We start from the raw sequence: 18,390 nt of genomic DNA, 5'->3' as shown, positions 1-18,390 counted from the left end.
AACATACGCAGAGCATCGCACACACGCACGGGGAGAGACGTCAAAGATAAGCTACATACAGATGAGATTACAGAGTCCACCGCAGATAGCAAATTAAGCAGCAGTGGCGGCGACACTATGCGCGCTCCGGCGAGCCTCCTGCACCGGGACGCCCTCGCCACCACCGGCCCCACCGAGCCGTCGGCGTCCCTGGTGAGTATGAAGGCCCCGGAGCCCGGAGCAGCAGCAGCAGCAGTGAACTCAAACATGGTGCTCATCCTGGCATCCCTGCCGTGCGCCCTCGTCATCCACTGCGCATGCAGTAGACGCCGGCGCTCCGACCATTCTCCTCCTCCGCCCAAGGGGCTCAAGAAGAAGGACATCGACGCGCTCCCCACCGTCTCCTTCGCTGCCGCGGCTCCACCGCAGTCATCGTCGTCGTCGTCGTCGTCAGAGTGCGCGATCTGCCTGGCGGAGTTCACGAAAGGGTCGGCCCTGCGCGTGCTCCCGCGGTGCGGCCACGGCTTCCATGTCGCATGCGTCGACGCCTGGCTACGGACCTGCGCCACATGCCCCTCCTGCCGTGCCCCCATCGTTACCACGCCCGCGACGCCCAAGGCGGTGGTCGTTGTGGCGGCGAACAACAGGTGTGAGAGGTGCGGCGAGGTGGCAGCGCCGAACCATGGTGTCGATGACATGTCCTCCTTACCCCCATTTTCTCCATTCTGTGCTTTATAGCTAGCCTGGCTATCGATCCAATGTGTATGTGTCTTGACACGTTAATTTTGCAAAGTAAGATCTGCAATTTAATTAGACATCTTCTTTGACCTGGAGCAAATCACTGAGCAACATCTCGTTCGACTGAAAATACGTAGCTTCAATTTCATCTTGGGTTTTGACACCAAATGGTTGCCATGGATTAGGGGCCCGGAAGTCATCTTTGAACAAAAAATAATCCCATGTGCATGGTACACGTGCGGCATGCATGCATGAGTGTCTGATCACATGCAGCCGCACTAGCTCGTCAATTAAAATTGATGCACGAGTAAGATAATGGTAGTGGCTTACGACTCAGTTGGTGTACTGCTTATATTCAAGCACGGACACACAACCTAACAGATAACAAGGGATTGATCATACATATATTGTTCGATCGATCACTCACAATAGATAGTTGCTAGTACTTTCCATGAGATCATGTCTCCAACCAATGGAGGGGAGTTTTGCATGCACAGATTAAATTATAAAAGATGACCACTTGAATTCAAAAGTTCATATCTTGCCGCTCACGATCTTCTCAACTCTTGTCGGCTTCTGCCGAAATTGGCGCCTATTGCATACGAACTCAATCGTCTATTCCGAGTGCATCACAAAGCGAGGGCAGAATTAAACGTGTTTTCCTTGTGGAGAAAATCAACTTATCCTATGATAAGCCAAAGTGGTTTCAATTTATTTTTTTTGCAGGAAAAAGTGGTTTCATTTATTAAGGCACTATGTCGATCTATTCTTAAATAGTGAATACTGAATACGATAGGATAGAGATGGTCGAATATGTAATCGTACTTTCATTCCACTACATAATTGCCCGTGCGTTAAAACAAAGGTACTTAAAATATTTAGTATGTTAGCAGATGATTAACCTGTCCATATTAACGTGATTGCTGGAGATAGTATGATTTTATTTTGGTAAGCCCTTATTACCTTACGATAAGAGATGGGGGCATGCACTCGAGACGGATTTCTTTGGAGAACTCATGGAAAACAATCAAGAGATTGAAAAAAAAAATCTACACAGGAAGAGGGATGGAGGAAAATACGTAAAGTTTGATGAATGAGGAACGGTCAGACGTAAACTTATTTTTTTAATTTTAAATAGAAGAGATATTCTAACTCCTTTCTACTATCCCTATGTAGAACCTCTTTGATTCAAAGGATTTTCTAATCATTTTCTAAGGGAATTTGGAGGAGGTGATGATGTGCTCTTGAAACAGTATGCTGATATCTTTAGCTATGAGGTTGACCACTTCCCGATGAAATACTTCGGAGTACATGTTAGCTCTACCCAGTCCAGGGGGCTTGGGCCCGGGGCGTGCAGAAGACATACTTGTTTACTTTAGCGGTACTATAGCAGCCTGGGACCGGGGCTTGGCCCAATCCTAGCTCCGCCCCTGGCTGTACCACTTCTAGAAATATAGATTGAAAATTTGTCGTTTTCAAATAGCTTAAAAGATGTGAATTCTAGATAGGTAACACTGCATCCTCGAGAGGCAGATTGATTTTCCTTTGGTCCAAATCCATTATTGCTTGATAAACCAAGAAGAAGATTTTTTTTCTATTGAGGAGGGAAGGACAAGACACGGTACCATTTGGTGAAATGGTCCCTTGTTTGTTGCTCTAAGCGAAAAGGAGGCATTAAAGACCTTTGCAAATAGAACATAAGTTTGTTGGCAAAATGGTGGTGGAAACACGACCCTGGCAAATGAAAATTAAACTATATTGTATGTGTGAAATATATGAAGAGATGCTCCTTAGCTACGGAAAGAGAGAAAAATGAATGACCCCCCTTCTATGGAAATTCCTTCTCAAAGTGAAGGAGCTTTATATGATTATGAGAAAAGTTATAAATCTCGGGACGTGGCTAGGCTTTGGAGAGATCCTTTTGGTGATAATATTACTTTTTGTGAAAATCCCACCCCCTCTCCTTAGTGTTTACAATTTTCCTGATGGTACTGTGGCTCAATGTCGAGCCAAAGCTACCAATGATATGTTTAGATGAAGACTTAATGCTAATCTAAATGTTCAATGGGAAGAAATTCATAAAATTATTGACATTGTCAATTTGGCAAATGACCCTCACCTCATTGAATGGTCTCTTGGCAACATACGGTCTTTCATGACTAAATCCATGTACGAATTCTTGGAAAAAGACCTACCTGGTTGCGATTATAGATGGATTTGGAGGGGAAGCTAACCTTTGAAAATCCAAATTTTCAGGTGGCAGCATTTTCAGGATGTCCTTCGCAATCGAGATGTGATGAAGCGGAAGAATTGGGCTGGTAACTCAAAGTGCTCTTTTTATAATGGTAGAGAAATGTCCCACCATCTTTTCTTCTTATGTCTGATGGCCATAGTGGTTTGGTGTACGGTTGGCTTGGTGTTTGGCACTGATCTATGCCCCCAATAACATTTGGTAGCTCTATTCTTGATGTGATGGTGAAAAGTTTCATATGATTGTCCTTGCAGCTATTTTTGGGATATCTGAAATGGTAGTAACAGTGCTACCTTCGATTTTAAGTATCCTAAAACCTCCTCAGATATGGTCTTTGGAGCCTCGATAAACTTAACTTCTTGGGTAGGATTGCTGAAGCCAGACAATAGGTGTACTAGAGTGTTAAGCAGCAATGTTGAAGGACAATGCGAAAAACATGATGAGGATTTGTGCATCTGCACATAACAGTGAAAGGATGGAGTAACACTATGCCTCATCTACTTTATTGGCGTCGTAGTACTCCCTAATATTTCAATTTGCTTATGTCTTGTTACTTTGAGATGTGTAGCTCTTGAACTTTACTCCTGCGTGAGCTTTTGCCTCGTGTTGTCGAACTAGATAGGATAGTTTTGTGCCATTGGGTTTTCGTCCTTGGTAGATGTTTGCATTGCGAGCATCTATAGTGGGTTTCCCAGCAGTGCGTTGGACCCGCTTCTTCCCTTTCCCTTCTTCTGAACTCTTGGATCGGCAACGTATTTCCTTTATGGTTTAATGGAAAAGGGGTTTAACCATGTTCAATAAATTGGATCTTGGAGGAGGCTAACCTTGGTCTCCATGCGAACCTCCTCCTATGATTGCGTGGTCGAGGAAATATAGAAAGAGCTGGCGATGTGTCCTTTTGTAAGAGTGAGTTCCGCTCGCTCTAGTGTTCATAATCATTGCTAAGTGGTCTGAGACAAAGATTTAATTGTTGTTCCATATGATGTTCTCTGTAATGCAATGATATTTAATGAATAGATCGGAGTTATTTCTCGCAAAAGAGAATTACAGTTTCACAAGATATGTTAACAAAGCACAAAAGTTTTTCTACTCATGGGAGTATGACAAAGCACAAGCCAAAAGAACAAACTAACCTAAGCAAATCTCATCTTAGAGCAAGTACAATAGTATAGCCAGCTGCTGGCTATAAGCCATTGACATGTTATCTACAACTAGTCTTATAGTCAACATGTACAATAGTTCATTGCAAAAGTGTACTACTTCTTTATTATATGATCCACCTTTCATACTCATAAAATGCCTAGAAGCACGTGCTAGAGCTGGCTCTTAAGGCTACTCATAGTGGGGAGTAACTTAGCCAAGTAACATGCACATGTTACTGGTCTATGTTACTACCTCCATAGTGGGTAGTAACATTTGTGGGATGTCATATTAATTAGGATATAGACTCATTTTGTATTGGTATGTGTGATGTTACTGTAACATAGCTAGTTACCACAAGCACCTCTCTCCTCATTAACTCACTGCCACATAAGCAAATTTACATTGTAATGTGTGATGTTACTACTATGTTACTCCCGCCAGCCTAACTAAGAGTCCGCTTACCTTTCACCTCCTCTTCTCTTTCCTCTAACTAAACACAAATATATTATTTTATTTCTTATAGGCAGCTGACTCCTCGCTGGCTACAGTGTCGCGTGGGCAAAGTCCAAAGTCCAATCCCATCTTAACCAGCGACAGCCACTACCATGTGGGCCCGTTTGCTCCTTCCACTACCGTGACATCCTCCTCTATCCACGAGTGCTGTATTATAAAATGACACGTTCGCTCGCACGGCCACGGCAAGGCTCAGAGCTACCAGACAGAGTCCAGACCGTGTCACAGACAGCAGAGCAGCTAGCAACGACAGTCCGACAGCATGCGCGCTCCGCCGACGGCGAGCCTCCAGCACAGCAGCACGGCCGCCAAGCCTTCTCCGTCGCCACCGCCGCCTCGGCCCGACCCGCAGACATCGCTGGTCGTGACGGTGGACTCGGACATGGTAGTGATCCTGGCGTCGCTGCTGTGCGTACTAGTCTGCGTCCTCGGCCTCGCCCTCCTCTCCCGGTGCGCGTGCCGCCGCCGGTCCTCCGACCACTATCCTCCTCCCCCCAAGGGCCTCAAGAAGAAGGCCATCGACGCGCTCCCCACCGTCTCCTTCACCGCCGCCGCCGCCGCTTCGTCGTCGTCGGAGTGCGCGGTATGCCTGGCGGAGTTCGCCGACGGGGAGGCCGTGCGCGTGCTCCCCGTATGCGGCCACGGCTTCCACGTCGCCTGCGTCGACGCCTGGCTCCGGACGCGCGCCACCTGCCCGTCCTGCCGGGCCGCCATTGTCGCCACGCCCATGCAGGTGCAGCCAGCGGCGGCGCCCGCCGTCGTAGTCGTCGTGGCAGGGAATAGCAGGTGCGGGAGATGTGGCGAGGTGACCGCGCCGGCCGGTGCACGCGCCGCGGACGCCGCGCCCTTGGCTTAGTCAGGTTTGTAGGTACTGTTCTTGCGCATCATATTACGAGGTAGCTGTCGATCCAAATTCCAATGTACTCGGACAGGTTCGTTTTTGTAGCTGCTCTGTGAAGCAAAACTAGCGGTGTTTGAGGTTTCAGTTAGGCTCTGATGCTAGGTGTCGTCCTGCATTCAGTTCAGTCCCCGTTTGGATTGCCGGTTTGCTCTAAAATACCTCTGTAATAAATACAGACCTACAATCATCTTTTTTAATCCAGGCAAATATTATAAAAGCCACCGGTAATATACATTGTGGAATAAACCCGGATGTATATATTTACACCAAATCCAAGCAGGGCCTCAGTAGAGCAAATTCAGACCTTTGTATTTGCTCCTAAAAAAATGATTATTGCATATGAAGATATCTTCTCCTTTCAATGAGCCATCTATAAATTCATAAAAGAAGATTAATTATTGAGCATCATGATCGAGTGAGAGGGTGGGGCGAAATAATAGTCTAATGTTGTCGATTTCACTTCGTTTTTAGTGCTCTGTTCTCCGGTCAATCAAGGTTTAATTAGTCTCCATCGGCATCGATTTGCCGTTCATTGCAAAACAAGATGATAGCAGCTTGACTGATGTAGATCGAAAGACAAAGTAAAGGATCACATAATCTAAAACGAAGCTAGGCACACCCTTCCCCGCGGGTGACCGGCCGCGCACCAGCCTCCTATGAGGCCCATCTGGGCCTGGGTGGACCAATGATGGAGTGGGTCTGCAACGAGACTTTTGGGAGGCGGGGGAGCGGAGACGAGTGGCTGGGTGCTCACGGAGCCGACTCCAGTCTGCTGCAGCATGGTCGACGGGGCTTATCGGGCCCATTTCGGGCCTGGTTGGATCAGGGGTGGCCTGGTATGTCTTGCTATCATGTCCGGTCGGTGACCGCGACGGTGTCGGAGGCGCGGGCCTCCCCTACGTTGGCGGTGGAGGTGGATTCCCTCTCGCTCGCCTTCGGTGCTGCTGCTTTGTCGTTTGGCACCTCTCTTCGTCTTTTTGGTTCTGTTATCTTCTGCTTCTGCCGATGCATAACTTCGTCATGTGATGATGTGTTGGAAGCTGAACTTCTTGCATTAAAGGAAGGAATTTCTTTGGCGTTGCAATGGAGTATTCTACCCATTGATGTGGAAACAGATTGTATGGAGGACGTCAGGATGATCAAAGAAGGACATAGGAACAAGTCTAAGTATGCTTTCATCATTAGAGGGATAATTAGTATGGTAAACACTTGTTATCTATAGTCTGACAGAAGTCCAGCATCAGACCATTTCAATGCCATCCATTCAATTGAAATCTAATGCCTCACAAACCGTGTTGCTTTTGTAAAGAAAATAAGACATCGACAGGGAATTAACTGCACGTAGGCCCATCATAAATCATCCGCTAATCTCTCCCTAATTAATCTCTCCTATATTCCAGCTGCAACCACACCAGATTGAGCTCGTCCAGCTCCACGCACCGCCCGGAGCGCCTCGCCCAAATTTCCTTATACCCCGCCTCACATGCTGCCGCTTCCTACTCTCCCCGCCGTCGAGCAGCACGGCCGCCCCGCCGGTCAGTTCTGCCCGCTGCTTGTCCAAACGACATCGTCTTCTACACCGATGCGACCCCCGGGCGACAACGCTGGTGCTCCATCCTGGCATGGATCGATCCTGCCGCTCTTCCAGCAAGTTGGCTACGGCAAGGGGGGAGCCGGACGTGATCATCCAACTCGAAGGAGGGACGATCGGCGCGCATTACTGCATCCTCGACGCTCGGGCGCCTGGCTTTCTCAAGCGCCACATCCACACGGCGACGACGTGCAGCGACTGGAAGGTGCAGATCTCCGTGGATGGCGGAGACATGCCGGCACCGTCGGTCTGGGCGCTGATCCAGTTCACCTACACGGACGCGCTGCCCGTCCTGGGTGGCCTTGATGGCGCCGGTCACAAGGCGATGATCCGGCACCTCCTTATCGCCGCCGAGCGGTATGGCATAGGCAGGCTAAGGGCGATCTGCGAGCGTGTCTTGTGCAAGAGCCTCGACATCGAGACCGTGGCAGCCACGCTGGCCATGGCCGACCGACACGGCTTCAAGAAGCTGAGTGAAGCTTGAGCCAAGTTCATGGCTTTTCCCTGACATCCAAATATCCATGCTTCATGTGTGTCATTCTCGTGGACCTTCGCAGTATAGAGTTTGCAACATTCTAGACATGCTTTCGTTTTTCTATACCATTGTGTTATCTTGAGATTGCAAGACATTGATGCTTCTTCCAAATACCACCAACGAGCAGCGGGGACATTGAACGTGATAGGATACGGCACAATCAACGGGCAGCGAGGACATTGAACGTCATAGGATACGACACAATCATCTTGCCGCCATGTTGGCCTCTTCTCTAGCGACGTTGCATCCATGGTACTCCTAATCGATCTTCAGGTTGGCATCATCTCTCATACATCCTGCCATCGATGCTTCCGGTTCCTCGACGTCTCTGGCTCTAAATAGTAGGAGTGACGTGCTTCATTGTCAAAGAGGCAATGCTTCATATCCTGTGCATTGTCATACTACCTGTGTATGTGTTTCCTTTAGTTTAGTTTCGCATATATGCTTCGGTATCATATGTAGCATGTATCGAAGCATTTACGTGTTAATTTGCTTTGTTGTTTATACAAACATGGTAAATTGGTAACATTTTGTTCAAGCTTCAGTAACTCTCAAACTATGTTTCTGATGGCTCATTGCAACAAAGTAACTCTCAAACTACATTTCATGCTTCAACCAAATAAAATTGTGCTTCGAAATACAATGATGCGTGCTTCTTTTTCTACACTAACATTGTGATGGTATAAGGAACTTGGAAGTACATTTCATGCTTCAACCAAATAAAATTGTGCTTCGACATACAAACACGTGTGCTTCATAGCACAAAACAAATCATGACAATGCCCGGAAAAAAATGTGACCATGAATTATGAAGCATGTCATGTACTGCTGGAAGCATATGATGGAAACGAATATGGAATAAAAGGAAGCATCGTGCATATATGAAAACTCCTCCGATTGTATGGACTTGGAGCGAATATCGGAAGCATATGGCAGCAGCGTGATTAGAGAAAATCTATAAATGTTATGGAAGCATATTTGGAAAATTAAGTTGAAAGAAATTAGATTGAAACAAACTTTTATGGTGGTTGGAAGTAACATGGAGTAAGACCGGAAGACAACAAATTTATGCACAATTTTGTCTCTAAATAAAAATAAATTGTTACATTGGACATAAAAAAAAAGCTAGATGACCAGATTATTAAAAACTCATAACCTACTCTAACCCAGCTAAAATCAGATTATGGATTAATAAAGACCTATTACCCTTATAAACTTTGAGCTATTTACATGTACTGCCACCACCACCGTTTTTCCCATCGCAACTGGGACCTTCCTGGTCAGCGCGCCCGAGTCCTTCTTGTTGGAAATATGCCCTAGAGGCAATAATAAATTAGTTATTATTATATTTCTTAGTTCATGATAATCATTTATTATCCATGCTATAATTGTATTGATTGGAAACACAATACTTGTGTGGATACATAGATAAAACACTGTCCCTAGTAAGCCTCTAGTTGACTAGCTCGTTGATGGTCAAGGTTTCCTGGCCATAGGCAAGTGTTGTCACTTGATAACGGGATCACATGATTAGGAGAATCATGTGATGGACTAGACCCAAACTAATAGACGTAGCATGTTGATCGTGTCATTTTGTTGCTACTGTTTTCTGCGTGTCAAGTATTTGTTCCTATGACCATGAGATCATATAACTCACTGACACTGGAGGAATGCTTTATGTGTATCAAACGTCGCAACGTAACTGGGTGACTATAAAGATGCTCTACAGGTATCTCTGAAGGTGTTCGTTGAGTTAGTATGGATCGAGACTGGGATTTGTCACTCCGTGTGACGGAGAGGTATCTCGGGGCCCACTCGGTAATACAACATCACACACAAGCCTTGCAAGCAATGTGACTTAGTGTAAGTTGCGGGATCTTGTATTATGGAACGAGTAAAGAGACTTGCCGGTAAACGAGATTGAAATAGGTATGCGGATACTGACGATCGAATCTCGGGCAAGTAACATACCGAAGGACAAAGGGAATGACATACGGGATTATCTGAATCCTTGGCACTGAGGTTCAAACGAGAAGATCTTCGTAGAATATGTAGGATCCAATATGGGCATCCAGGTCCCGCTATTGGATATTGACCGAGGAGTCTCTCGGGTCATGTCTACATAGTTCTCGAACCCGCAGGGTCTGCACACTTAAGGTTCGATGTTGTTTTATGCGTATTTGAGTTATATGGTTGGTTACCGAATGTTGTTCGGAGTCCCGGATGAGATCATGGACGTCACGAGGGTTTCCGGAATGGTCCGGAAACGAAGATTGATATATAGGATGACCTCATTTGATTGCCGGAAGGTTTTCGGAGTTACCGGGGATGTACCGGGAATGACGAATGGGTTCCGGGAGTTCACCGGGGGGGGGGGGGGGCAACCCACCCCGGGGAAGCCCATAGGCCTTGAGGGTGGCACACCAGCCCTTAGTGGGCTGGTGGGACAGCCCAAAAGGGCTCTATGCGCCAAGGAAAATAAAATCAAGAGGAAAGGGAAAAAAGGAGGAGGTGGGAAGGAAGGGGGACTCCCTCCCACCAAACCAAGTCCAACTCGGTTTGGGGGGGGGGGAGTCCTCCCCCCTTGGACTCGGCCGACCCCCTTGGGGCTCCTTGAGCCCCAAGGCAAGGTCCCCTCCCTCCCACCTATATATACGGAGGTTTTAGGGCTGATTTGAGACGACTTTTCCACGGCAGCCCGACCACATACCTCCACGGTTTTTCCTCTAGATCGCGTTTCTGCGGAGCTCGGGCGGAGCCCTGCTGAGACAAGGTCATCACCAACCTCCGGAGCGCCGTCACGCTGCCGGAGAACTCTTCTACCTCTCCGTCTCTCTTGCTGGATCAAGAAGGCCGAGATCATCGTCGAGCTGTACGTGTGCTGAACGCGGAGGTGCCGTCCGTTCGGTACTAGATCGTGGGACTGATCGCGGGATTGTTCGCGGGGCGGATCGAGGGACGTGAGGACGTTCCACTACATCAACCGCGTTCTCTAACACTTCTGTTGTACGATCTACAAGGGTACGTAGATCACTCATCCCCTCTCGTAGATGGACATCACCATGATAGTTCTTCGTGCGCGTAGGGAATTTTTTGTTTCCCATGCGACGTTCCCCAACAGTGGCATCATGAGCTAGGTTCATGCGTAGATGTCTTCTCGAGTAGAACACAAAAGTTTTTGTGGGCGGTGATGTGCGTTTTGCTGCCCTCCTTAGTCTTTTCTTGATTCCGCGGTATTGTTGGATCGAAGCGGCTCGGACCGACATTACTCGTACGCTTACGAGAGACTGGTTTCATCGCTACGAGTAACTCCGTTGCTCAAAGATGACTGGCGGGTGTTAGTTTCTCCAACTTTAGTTGAATCGGAATTGACCGAGGAGGTCCTTGGATGAGGTTAATTAGCAATTCATATATCTCCATTGTGGTGATTGCGTAAGTAAGATGCGATCCTACTAGATACCCATGGTCACCACGTAAAACATGCAAACAACAAAATTAGAGGACGTCTAACTTGTTTTTGCAGGGTATGCTTGTGATGTGATATGGCCAACGATGTGATGTGATATATTGGATGTATGAGATGATCATGTTGTAATAGTTAATATCGACTTGCACGTCGATGGTACGGCAACCGGCAGGAGCCATAGGGTTGTCTTTATAACTAACGTTTGTGCTTGCAGATGCGTTTACTATTTTGCTAGGACGTAGCTTTAGTAGTAATAGCATGAGTAGCACGACAACCCCGATGGCGACACCTTGATGGAGATCATGATGATGGAGATCATGGTGTGACGCCGGTGACAAGAAGATCGTGCCGGTGCTTTGGTGATGGAGATCAAGAAGCACGTGATGATGGCCATATCATGTCACTTATGAATTGCATGTGATGTTAATCCTTTTATGCACCTTATTTTGCTTAGAACGACGGTAGCATTATGAGGTGATCTCTCACTAAAATTTCAAGACGAAATTGTGTTCTCCCCGACTGTGCACCGTTGCTACAGTTCGTCGTTTCGAGACACCACGTGATGATTGGGTGTGATAGACTCAACGTTCACATACAACGGGTGCAAAACAGTTGCGCACGCGGAACACTCGGGTTAAGCTTGACGAGCCTAGCATGTGCAGACATGGCCTCGGAACACATGAGACCGAAAGGTCGAGCATGAATCGTATAGTTGATATGATTAGCATAGAGATGCTTACCACTGAAACTATTCTCGACTCACGTGATGATCGGACTTGAGATAGTGGATTTGGATCATGTACCACTCAAATGACTAGAGAGATGTACCTTTTGAGTGGGAGTTCTTAACTAATATGATTAATTGAACTAATTGTCATGAACATAGTCTAATGGTATTTGCGAATTACGATGTAGCTTGCGCTATAGCTCTACTATTTTTATATGTTCCTAGAGAAAATTTAGTTGAAAATTGATAGTAGCAAACTTTGCAGACTGAGTCTGTAAAACCGAGGATTGTCCTCGTTGCTGCGCAGAAGGATTATGTCCTTAATGCACAACTCGGTGTGCTGCACCTCGAGCGTCGTCTGTGGATGCTATGAACATCCGACATACACGTTTCTGATGACTACACGATAGTTCAGTGCAAAATACTTAATGGCTTAGAAGCAAGGCACCGAAGACATTTTGAAACGACACGGAACATAAGTGATGTTCTAAAGAGATGAAATTGTGATTTCATGCTCGTGCCCTTGTTGAGAGGTACGAGACCTCCGACAAGATTCTTTGTCCATAAAGCACAGGAGAAAAGGCTCAATCGTTGAGCATGTGCTCAAATTATCTGAGTACGACAATCGCTTGAATCAAGTGGGAGTTAATCTTCCAGATGAGATAGTGATAGTTCTCCAAATTCACTGCCACCAAGCTATGAGAGCTTCGTGATGAACTATGACATATAAAGGATACATACAATGATCCTTGAGCGATTCGCGATGTTTGACACTACGAAAGTAGAAATCAAGAAGGAGCATCAATAGTTGATGGTTTGTAAAACCACTAAGTTTCAAGAAAGGCAAGGGCTAGAAGGGATACTTCGTGAAACGGCAAAACAGTTGCTGCATTAATGAAGAGACCCAAGATTAAGCCCAAACCCGAGACTAAGTGCTTCTGTAATGAGGGGAACAGTCACTGAGGCGGAGCAACTCTAGATACTTGGTAGATAAGAAGGCTGGCAAAAGTCAAGAGAAGTATATTAGATATACATAATGTTGATGTGTACTTTACTAGTACTCCTAGTAGCATGAGGGTATAGGATACCGGTTCGGTTGCTAAGTGATTACTAACACGAAATGAAAGCTACGACATAAACGGAGACTAGCTAAAGGCGAGGTGACGATACGTGCTGGAAGTGTTTCCAAGGTTGATATGATCAAACATCGCACGCTCCCTCTACCATCGGGATTGGTGTTAAACCTAAATAATTGTTATTTGGCGCTTGCGTTAAGCATGAACATGATTGGATCGTGTTTATTGCAATACGATTATTCATTTAAAGAGAATAATGGTTACTCTATTTTCTTGAATAATCACCTTCAATGGTTTATTGAATCTCGATCGTAGTGATACACATGTTCATAATATTGGTGCCAAAAAGATACGAGTTAATGATGATAGTACCACTTACTTGTGGCACTGCCGCTTGAGTCATGTTAGTATAAATTGCATGAAGAGGCTCCATGCTGATGGATCTTTGTACTCACCTGATTTCGAATCACTAGTGACATGCAAACCATACCACATGAGCAAAGCCTTGTTTTCATTGAGATGAAATAAGATAGTAACTTGTTGGAAGTGATATATTTTGATGTATGCAGTCCAATGGGTACTGAGGCACGCAGTGGATATCATTATGTTCTTACTTCACTGACGATTTGAGTAGATACAGGAGTGTTTACTTAATGAATCACAAGTCTGAAATGTTGAAAAGTTCAAATCCGTTTCAGAGTGAAGTTCGTCGTAACAAGAGGATAAACTGTCTACGATATGATCATAGAAATGAATATCTGAGTTACGAGTTTTGGTACGCAGTTAAGACAATGTGGAAATTGTTTTGCAGCTCATGCCACCTGGAACATCATAGTGTGATGATGTGTCTGAACGTCATAGCCACACACTATTTGGTATGGTGCATACTATGATGTCTCTTATCGAATTACCACTATCGTTTATGGGTTATGCATTAGAGACAACCGCACTCACTTTAAATAGGGCACCGCGTATTTCCGTTGAGATGACACAGTATAGACTGAGGTTTAGAGAAATCTAAACTGTCGTTTCTTGAAAGTTTGGGGTTTCGACACTTATGTGAAAAAGTTTCAGTCTGATAAGCTCGAACCCAAAGCGGATAAATGCTTCTTCATAGGGTATCCAAAACAGTTGGGTACATCTCCTATCTCAGATCCGAAAGCAAAGTGTTTGTTTCTAGAAACGGATCCTTTCTCGAGGAAAGGTTTCTCTCGAAAGAATTGAGTGGGAGGGTAGTAGAACTTGATGAGGTTATTGAACCATCACTTCAACCAGTGTGTAGCAGGGCGCAGGAAGTTGTTCTTGTGGCGCCTACACCAATTGAAGTGGAAGCTGATGATGGTGATCATTGAGCTTCGAATCAAGTTACTACAAACCTCGTAGGTCGACAAGGTCGCGTACTGCTGCAGAGTAGTACGGTAACCCTGTCTTGGAGGTCATGTTGTTGAGCAACAATGAACCTACGAGTTATGGAGAAAGCGATGGTGGGCCCAGATTCCGACAAATGGCTGGAAGCCATAAAATCCGAGAGAGGATCCATGGATGAAAACAAAGTGTATACTTTGGAAGAATTACTTGATGGTCATAGGACTATTGAGTAAAGATGGATCTTTAAAGGAAAACAGACGATGATGGTGATAAGTCACTATTAAGAAAAGCTCGACTTGTCGCAAAGATGTTTTCGACAAGATCAAACAGTTGACTATGATGAGACTTTCTCACTCGTAGCGATGCTAAAGGTCTGTTAGAATTATGTTAGTTGTTGATGCATTATTTATGAAATATTGCACTAAGGATGTCAAAACATTGTTTCCTCGACGGTTTCCTTGAGTAAACATTGTATGTGATACAACCAGGAGGTTTTGTCGATCCTAAAGATACTAGCAAGTATGCAAGCTCCAGCGATCCTTCAATGGACTGGTGCAAGCATCTCGGAGTTGGAATATATATACTTTGATGAGATGATCAAAGATTTTGGGTTTGTACAAGGTTTATGAGAAACTTGTATTTCCAAAGAAGTGAGTGGGAGCACTATAGAATTTCTGATAAGTATATGTGGTTGACATATTGTGGATCAGAAGTAATGTAGAATTTCTGTAAAGCATACAAGGTTGTTTGAAAGGAGTTTTTCAAAGGAATACCTAGATTGCGCTACTTGAACGTTGAGCATCAAAGATCTATGGAGATAGATCGAAAGCGCTTAATAGAAGTTTCAACAAGATGCATGCCTTGACAAGTTTTTGAAGGAGTTCAAAATAGATCAGTAAAGAAGGAGTTCTTGGTTGCGTTGTAAGGTGTGAATTTGAGTAAGACTCAAAACCCGACCACGGCGGAATAAAGAGAATAGACGAAGGTCGTCTTCTATGCCTTAGCCGTAGAATCTAAAGTATGCCATGCTGTGTACCGCACCTGATGTGTGCCTTGACTCAAAGTCTGTTGAGAGGTACAGAGAGTGATCCATGATTGAATCACTAGCAGCGGTCAAAATTTATCCTTAGTAACAAATAGACTAAGGAATTTTTCTCGATTATGGAGGTGGTTAAAGAGTTCGTCGTAAAGGGTTACGTCGATGCAAGCTTTGACACTAATCCAAATAACTATGAGTAGTGAAACGGATTCATATAGTAGAGTAGATATTTGGAGCATTTCCGAATAGCACGTAGTAGCAGCATCTATAAGATGACATAAAGATTTGTAAAGAACGCACGGATCTGAAAGTTTCAGAACCATTGACTAAAACCTCTCTAACGAGCAAGACGTGATCAGACCCCATAACTATATGGGTGTTGGATTCGTTGGAATCACATGTTGATGTGAACTAGATTATTGACTCTAGTGAAAGTGAGAGACTGTTGGAAATATGCCCTAGAGGCAATAATAAATTAGTTATTATTATATTTCTTAGTTCATGATAATCGTTTATTATCCATGCTATAATTGTATTGATTGGAAACACAATACTTGTGTGGATACATAGACAAAACACTGTCCCTAGTAAGCCTCTAGTTGACTAGCTCGTTGATCAAAGATGGTCAAGGTTTCCTGGCCATAGGCAAGTGTTGTCACTTGATAACGGGATCACATGATTAGGAGAATCATGTGATGGACTAGACCCAAACTAATAGACGTAGCATGTTGATCGTGTCATTTTGTTGCTACTGTTTTCTGCGTGTCAAGTATTTGTTCCTATGACCATGAGATCATATAACTCACGGACACCGGAGGAATGCTTTGTGTGTCTCAAACGTCGCAACGTAACTGGGTGACTATAAAGATGCTCTACAGGTATCTCCGAAGGTGTTCGTTGAGTTAGTATGGATCGAGACTGGGATTTGTCACTCCGTGTGACGGAGAGGTATCTCGGGGCCCACTCGGTAATACAACATCACACACAAGCCTTGCAAGCAATGTGACTTAGTGTAAGTTGCGGGATCTTGTATTACGGAACGAGTAAAGAGACTTGCCGGTAAACGAGATTGAAATAGGTATGCGGATACTGACGATCGAATCTCGGGCAAGTAACATACCGAAGGACAAAGGGAATGACATACGGGATTATCTGAATCCTTGGCACTGAGGTTCAAACGATAAGATCTTCGTAGAATATGTAGGATCCAATATGGGCATCCAGGTCCCGCTATTGGATATTGACCGAGGAGTCTCTCGGGTCATGTCTACATAGTTCTCGAACCCGCAGGGTCTGCACACTTAAGGTTCGATGTTGTTTTATGCGTATTTGAGTTATATGGTTGGTTACTGAATGTTGTTCGGAGTCCCGGATGAGATCACGGACGTCACGAGGGTTTCCGGAATGGTCCGGAAACGAAGATTGATATATAGGATGACCTCATTTGATTGCCGGAAGGTTTTCGGAGTTACCGGGAATGTACCGGGAATGACGAATGGGTTCCGGGAGTTCACCGGGGGGGGCAACCCACCCCGGGGAAGCCCATAGGCCTTGAGGGTGGCACACCAGCCCTTAGTGGGCTGGTGGGACAGCCCAAAAGGGCTCTATGCGCCAAGGAAAAGAAAATCAAGAGGAAAGGGAAAAAAGGAGGAGGTGGGAAGGAAGGGGGACTCCCTCCCACCAAACCAAGTCCAACTCGGTTTGGGGGGGGGGAGTCCTCCCCCCTTGGACTCGGCCGACCCCCTTGGGGCTCCTTGAGCCCCAAGGCAAGGTCCCCTCCCTCCCACCTATATATACGGAGGTTTTAGGGATGATTTGAGACGACTTTTCCATAGCAGCCCGACCACATACCTCCACGGTTTTCCTCTAGATCGCGTTTCTGCGGAGCTCGGGCGGAGCCCTGCTGAGACAAGGTCATCACCAACCTCCGGAGCGTCGTCACGCTGCCGGAGAACTCTTCTACCTCTCCGTCTCTCTTGCTGGATCAAGAAGGCCGAGATCATCGTCGAGCTGTACGTGTGCTGAACGCGGAGGTGCCGTCCGTTCGGTACTAGATCGTGGGACTGATCGTGGGATTGTTCGCGGGGCGGATCGAGGGACGTGAGGACGTTCCACTACATCAACCGCGTTCTCTAACGCTTCTGCTGTACGATCTACAAGGGTACGTAGATCACTCATCCCCTCTCGTAGATGGACATCACCATGATAGGTCTTCGTGCGCGTAGGAAATTTTTTGTTTCCCATGCGACGTTCCCCAACACTTCTTCCCCATCGCGCACGACCCTGCTGTTGGGTAACGTAGCATAAATTCAAAAAATTTCCTACGCATGTTCAGATCTTCCTATGGAGAGACCAGCAACGAGAGAGGGGTAAGAGCATCTTCGTACCTTTGAAGATCGCTAAGCGGAAGCGTTGCTAGAACGCGGTTGATGGAGTCGTACTCGCAGCGATTCCGATCTAGTGCCGAACAACGGCACCTCCGCGTTCAACACACGTGCAGCCCGGTGACGTCTCCCGCACCTTGATCCAGCAAGGAGGAGGGAGAGGTTGGGGAAGAAGACCAGCAACACGACGGCGTGGTGTTGGTGGAGAGACGAGGTCTCCCGGCAGGGCTTCGCCAAGCGCCGGCAGAGAGGAGGAGGAAGAAGTGCAGGGCTGCGCCGAGAGAGAGATAAAACCGTGTCTCAAACAGCCCCGGACCTCATCTATATATAGGGGGAGAGGGAGGGGGCGCAGCCCTTAGGGTTCCCACCCCTAAGGGGTGCGGCAGCCCTCAGATGGGGAAGGGGTGGCGGCCAGGGCAAGGGGGAGGGGTGGCGCACCCCTCTGGTGGGCCTAAGGCCCACCTGAATTAGGGTTCCCCCCTCTTTTCCTTTCCCCTGCGCCATGGGCTGAGTGGGGAGGCGCACCAGCCCAACTAGGGGCTGGTTCCCACCCCCACTTAGCCCATCTTACCTCTTGGGGTCGCAGCCCCCCTTCGGTGGTCCCCCGGGACGGTGGTCCCGGTGGTCCCGGTACGTTACCGCTGATGCCCGAAACACTTCCGGTCTCCGAAACCATCCG

The 18,390-nt window shown here is 46.4% G+C and overlaps 2 protein-coding genes across 2 annotated transcripts; both read left to right on the top strand.

Moving 5' to 3' along the window:
* The first annotated feature begins 117 nt into the window (after positions 1 to 117).
* On the top strand, positions 118 to 717 carry LOC123409617 (RING-H2 finger protein ATL8-like). The gene has a single exon (XM_045102479.1). It carries the CDS (start codon positions 118 to 120, stop codon positions 715 to 717), a length of 600 nt encoding a protein of 199 aa, XP_044958414.1.
* A 4,111-nt stretch (positions 718 to 4,828) lies between these two features.
* LOC123412441 (probable E3 ubiquitin-protein ligase ATL44) lies at positions 4,829 to 5,713 on the top strand. Its single transcript, XM_045105388.1, has one exon. It carries the CDS (start codon positions 4,887 to 4,889, stop codon positions 5,478 to 5,480), a length of 594 nt encoding a protein of 197 aa, XP_044961323.1. The 5' UTR covers positions 4,829 to 4,886; the 3' UTR covers positions 5,481 to 5,713.
* Positions 5,714 to 18,390: the final 12,677 nt, after the last annotated feature.

This window comes from Hordeum vulgare, chromosome 7H (genome assembly GCF_904849725.1).
Source record: "Hordeum vulgare subsp. vulgare chromosome 7H, MorexV3_pseudomolecules_assembly, whole genome shotgun sequence".
Classification (NCBI taxonomy): Eukaryota; Viridiplantae; Streptophyta; class Magnoliopsida; order Poales; family Poaceae; genus Hordeum; species Hordeum vulgare.
Note: the sequence above shows the minus strand (reverse complement) of the source record. Positions and strands in the feature narration are given on the sequence as shown.

Excerpts from the sequence above, each read along its gene's own strand:
- LOC123409617 (XM_045102479.1), top strand. The coding sequence starts at position 118 with ATGCGCGCTCCGGCGAGCCTCCTGCACCGGGACGCCCTCGCCACCACC.
- LOC123412441 (XM_045105388.1), top strand. The coding sequence starts at position 4,887 with ATGCGCGCTCCGCCGACGGCGAGCCTCCAGCACAGCAGCACGGCCGCC.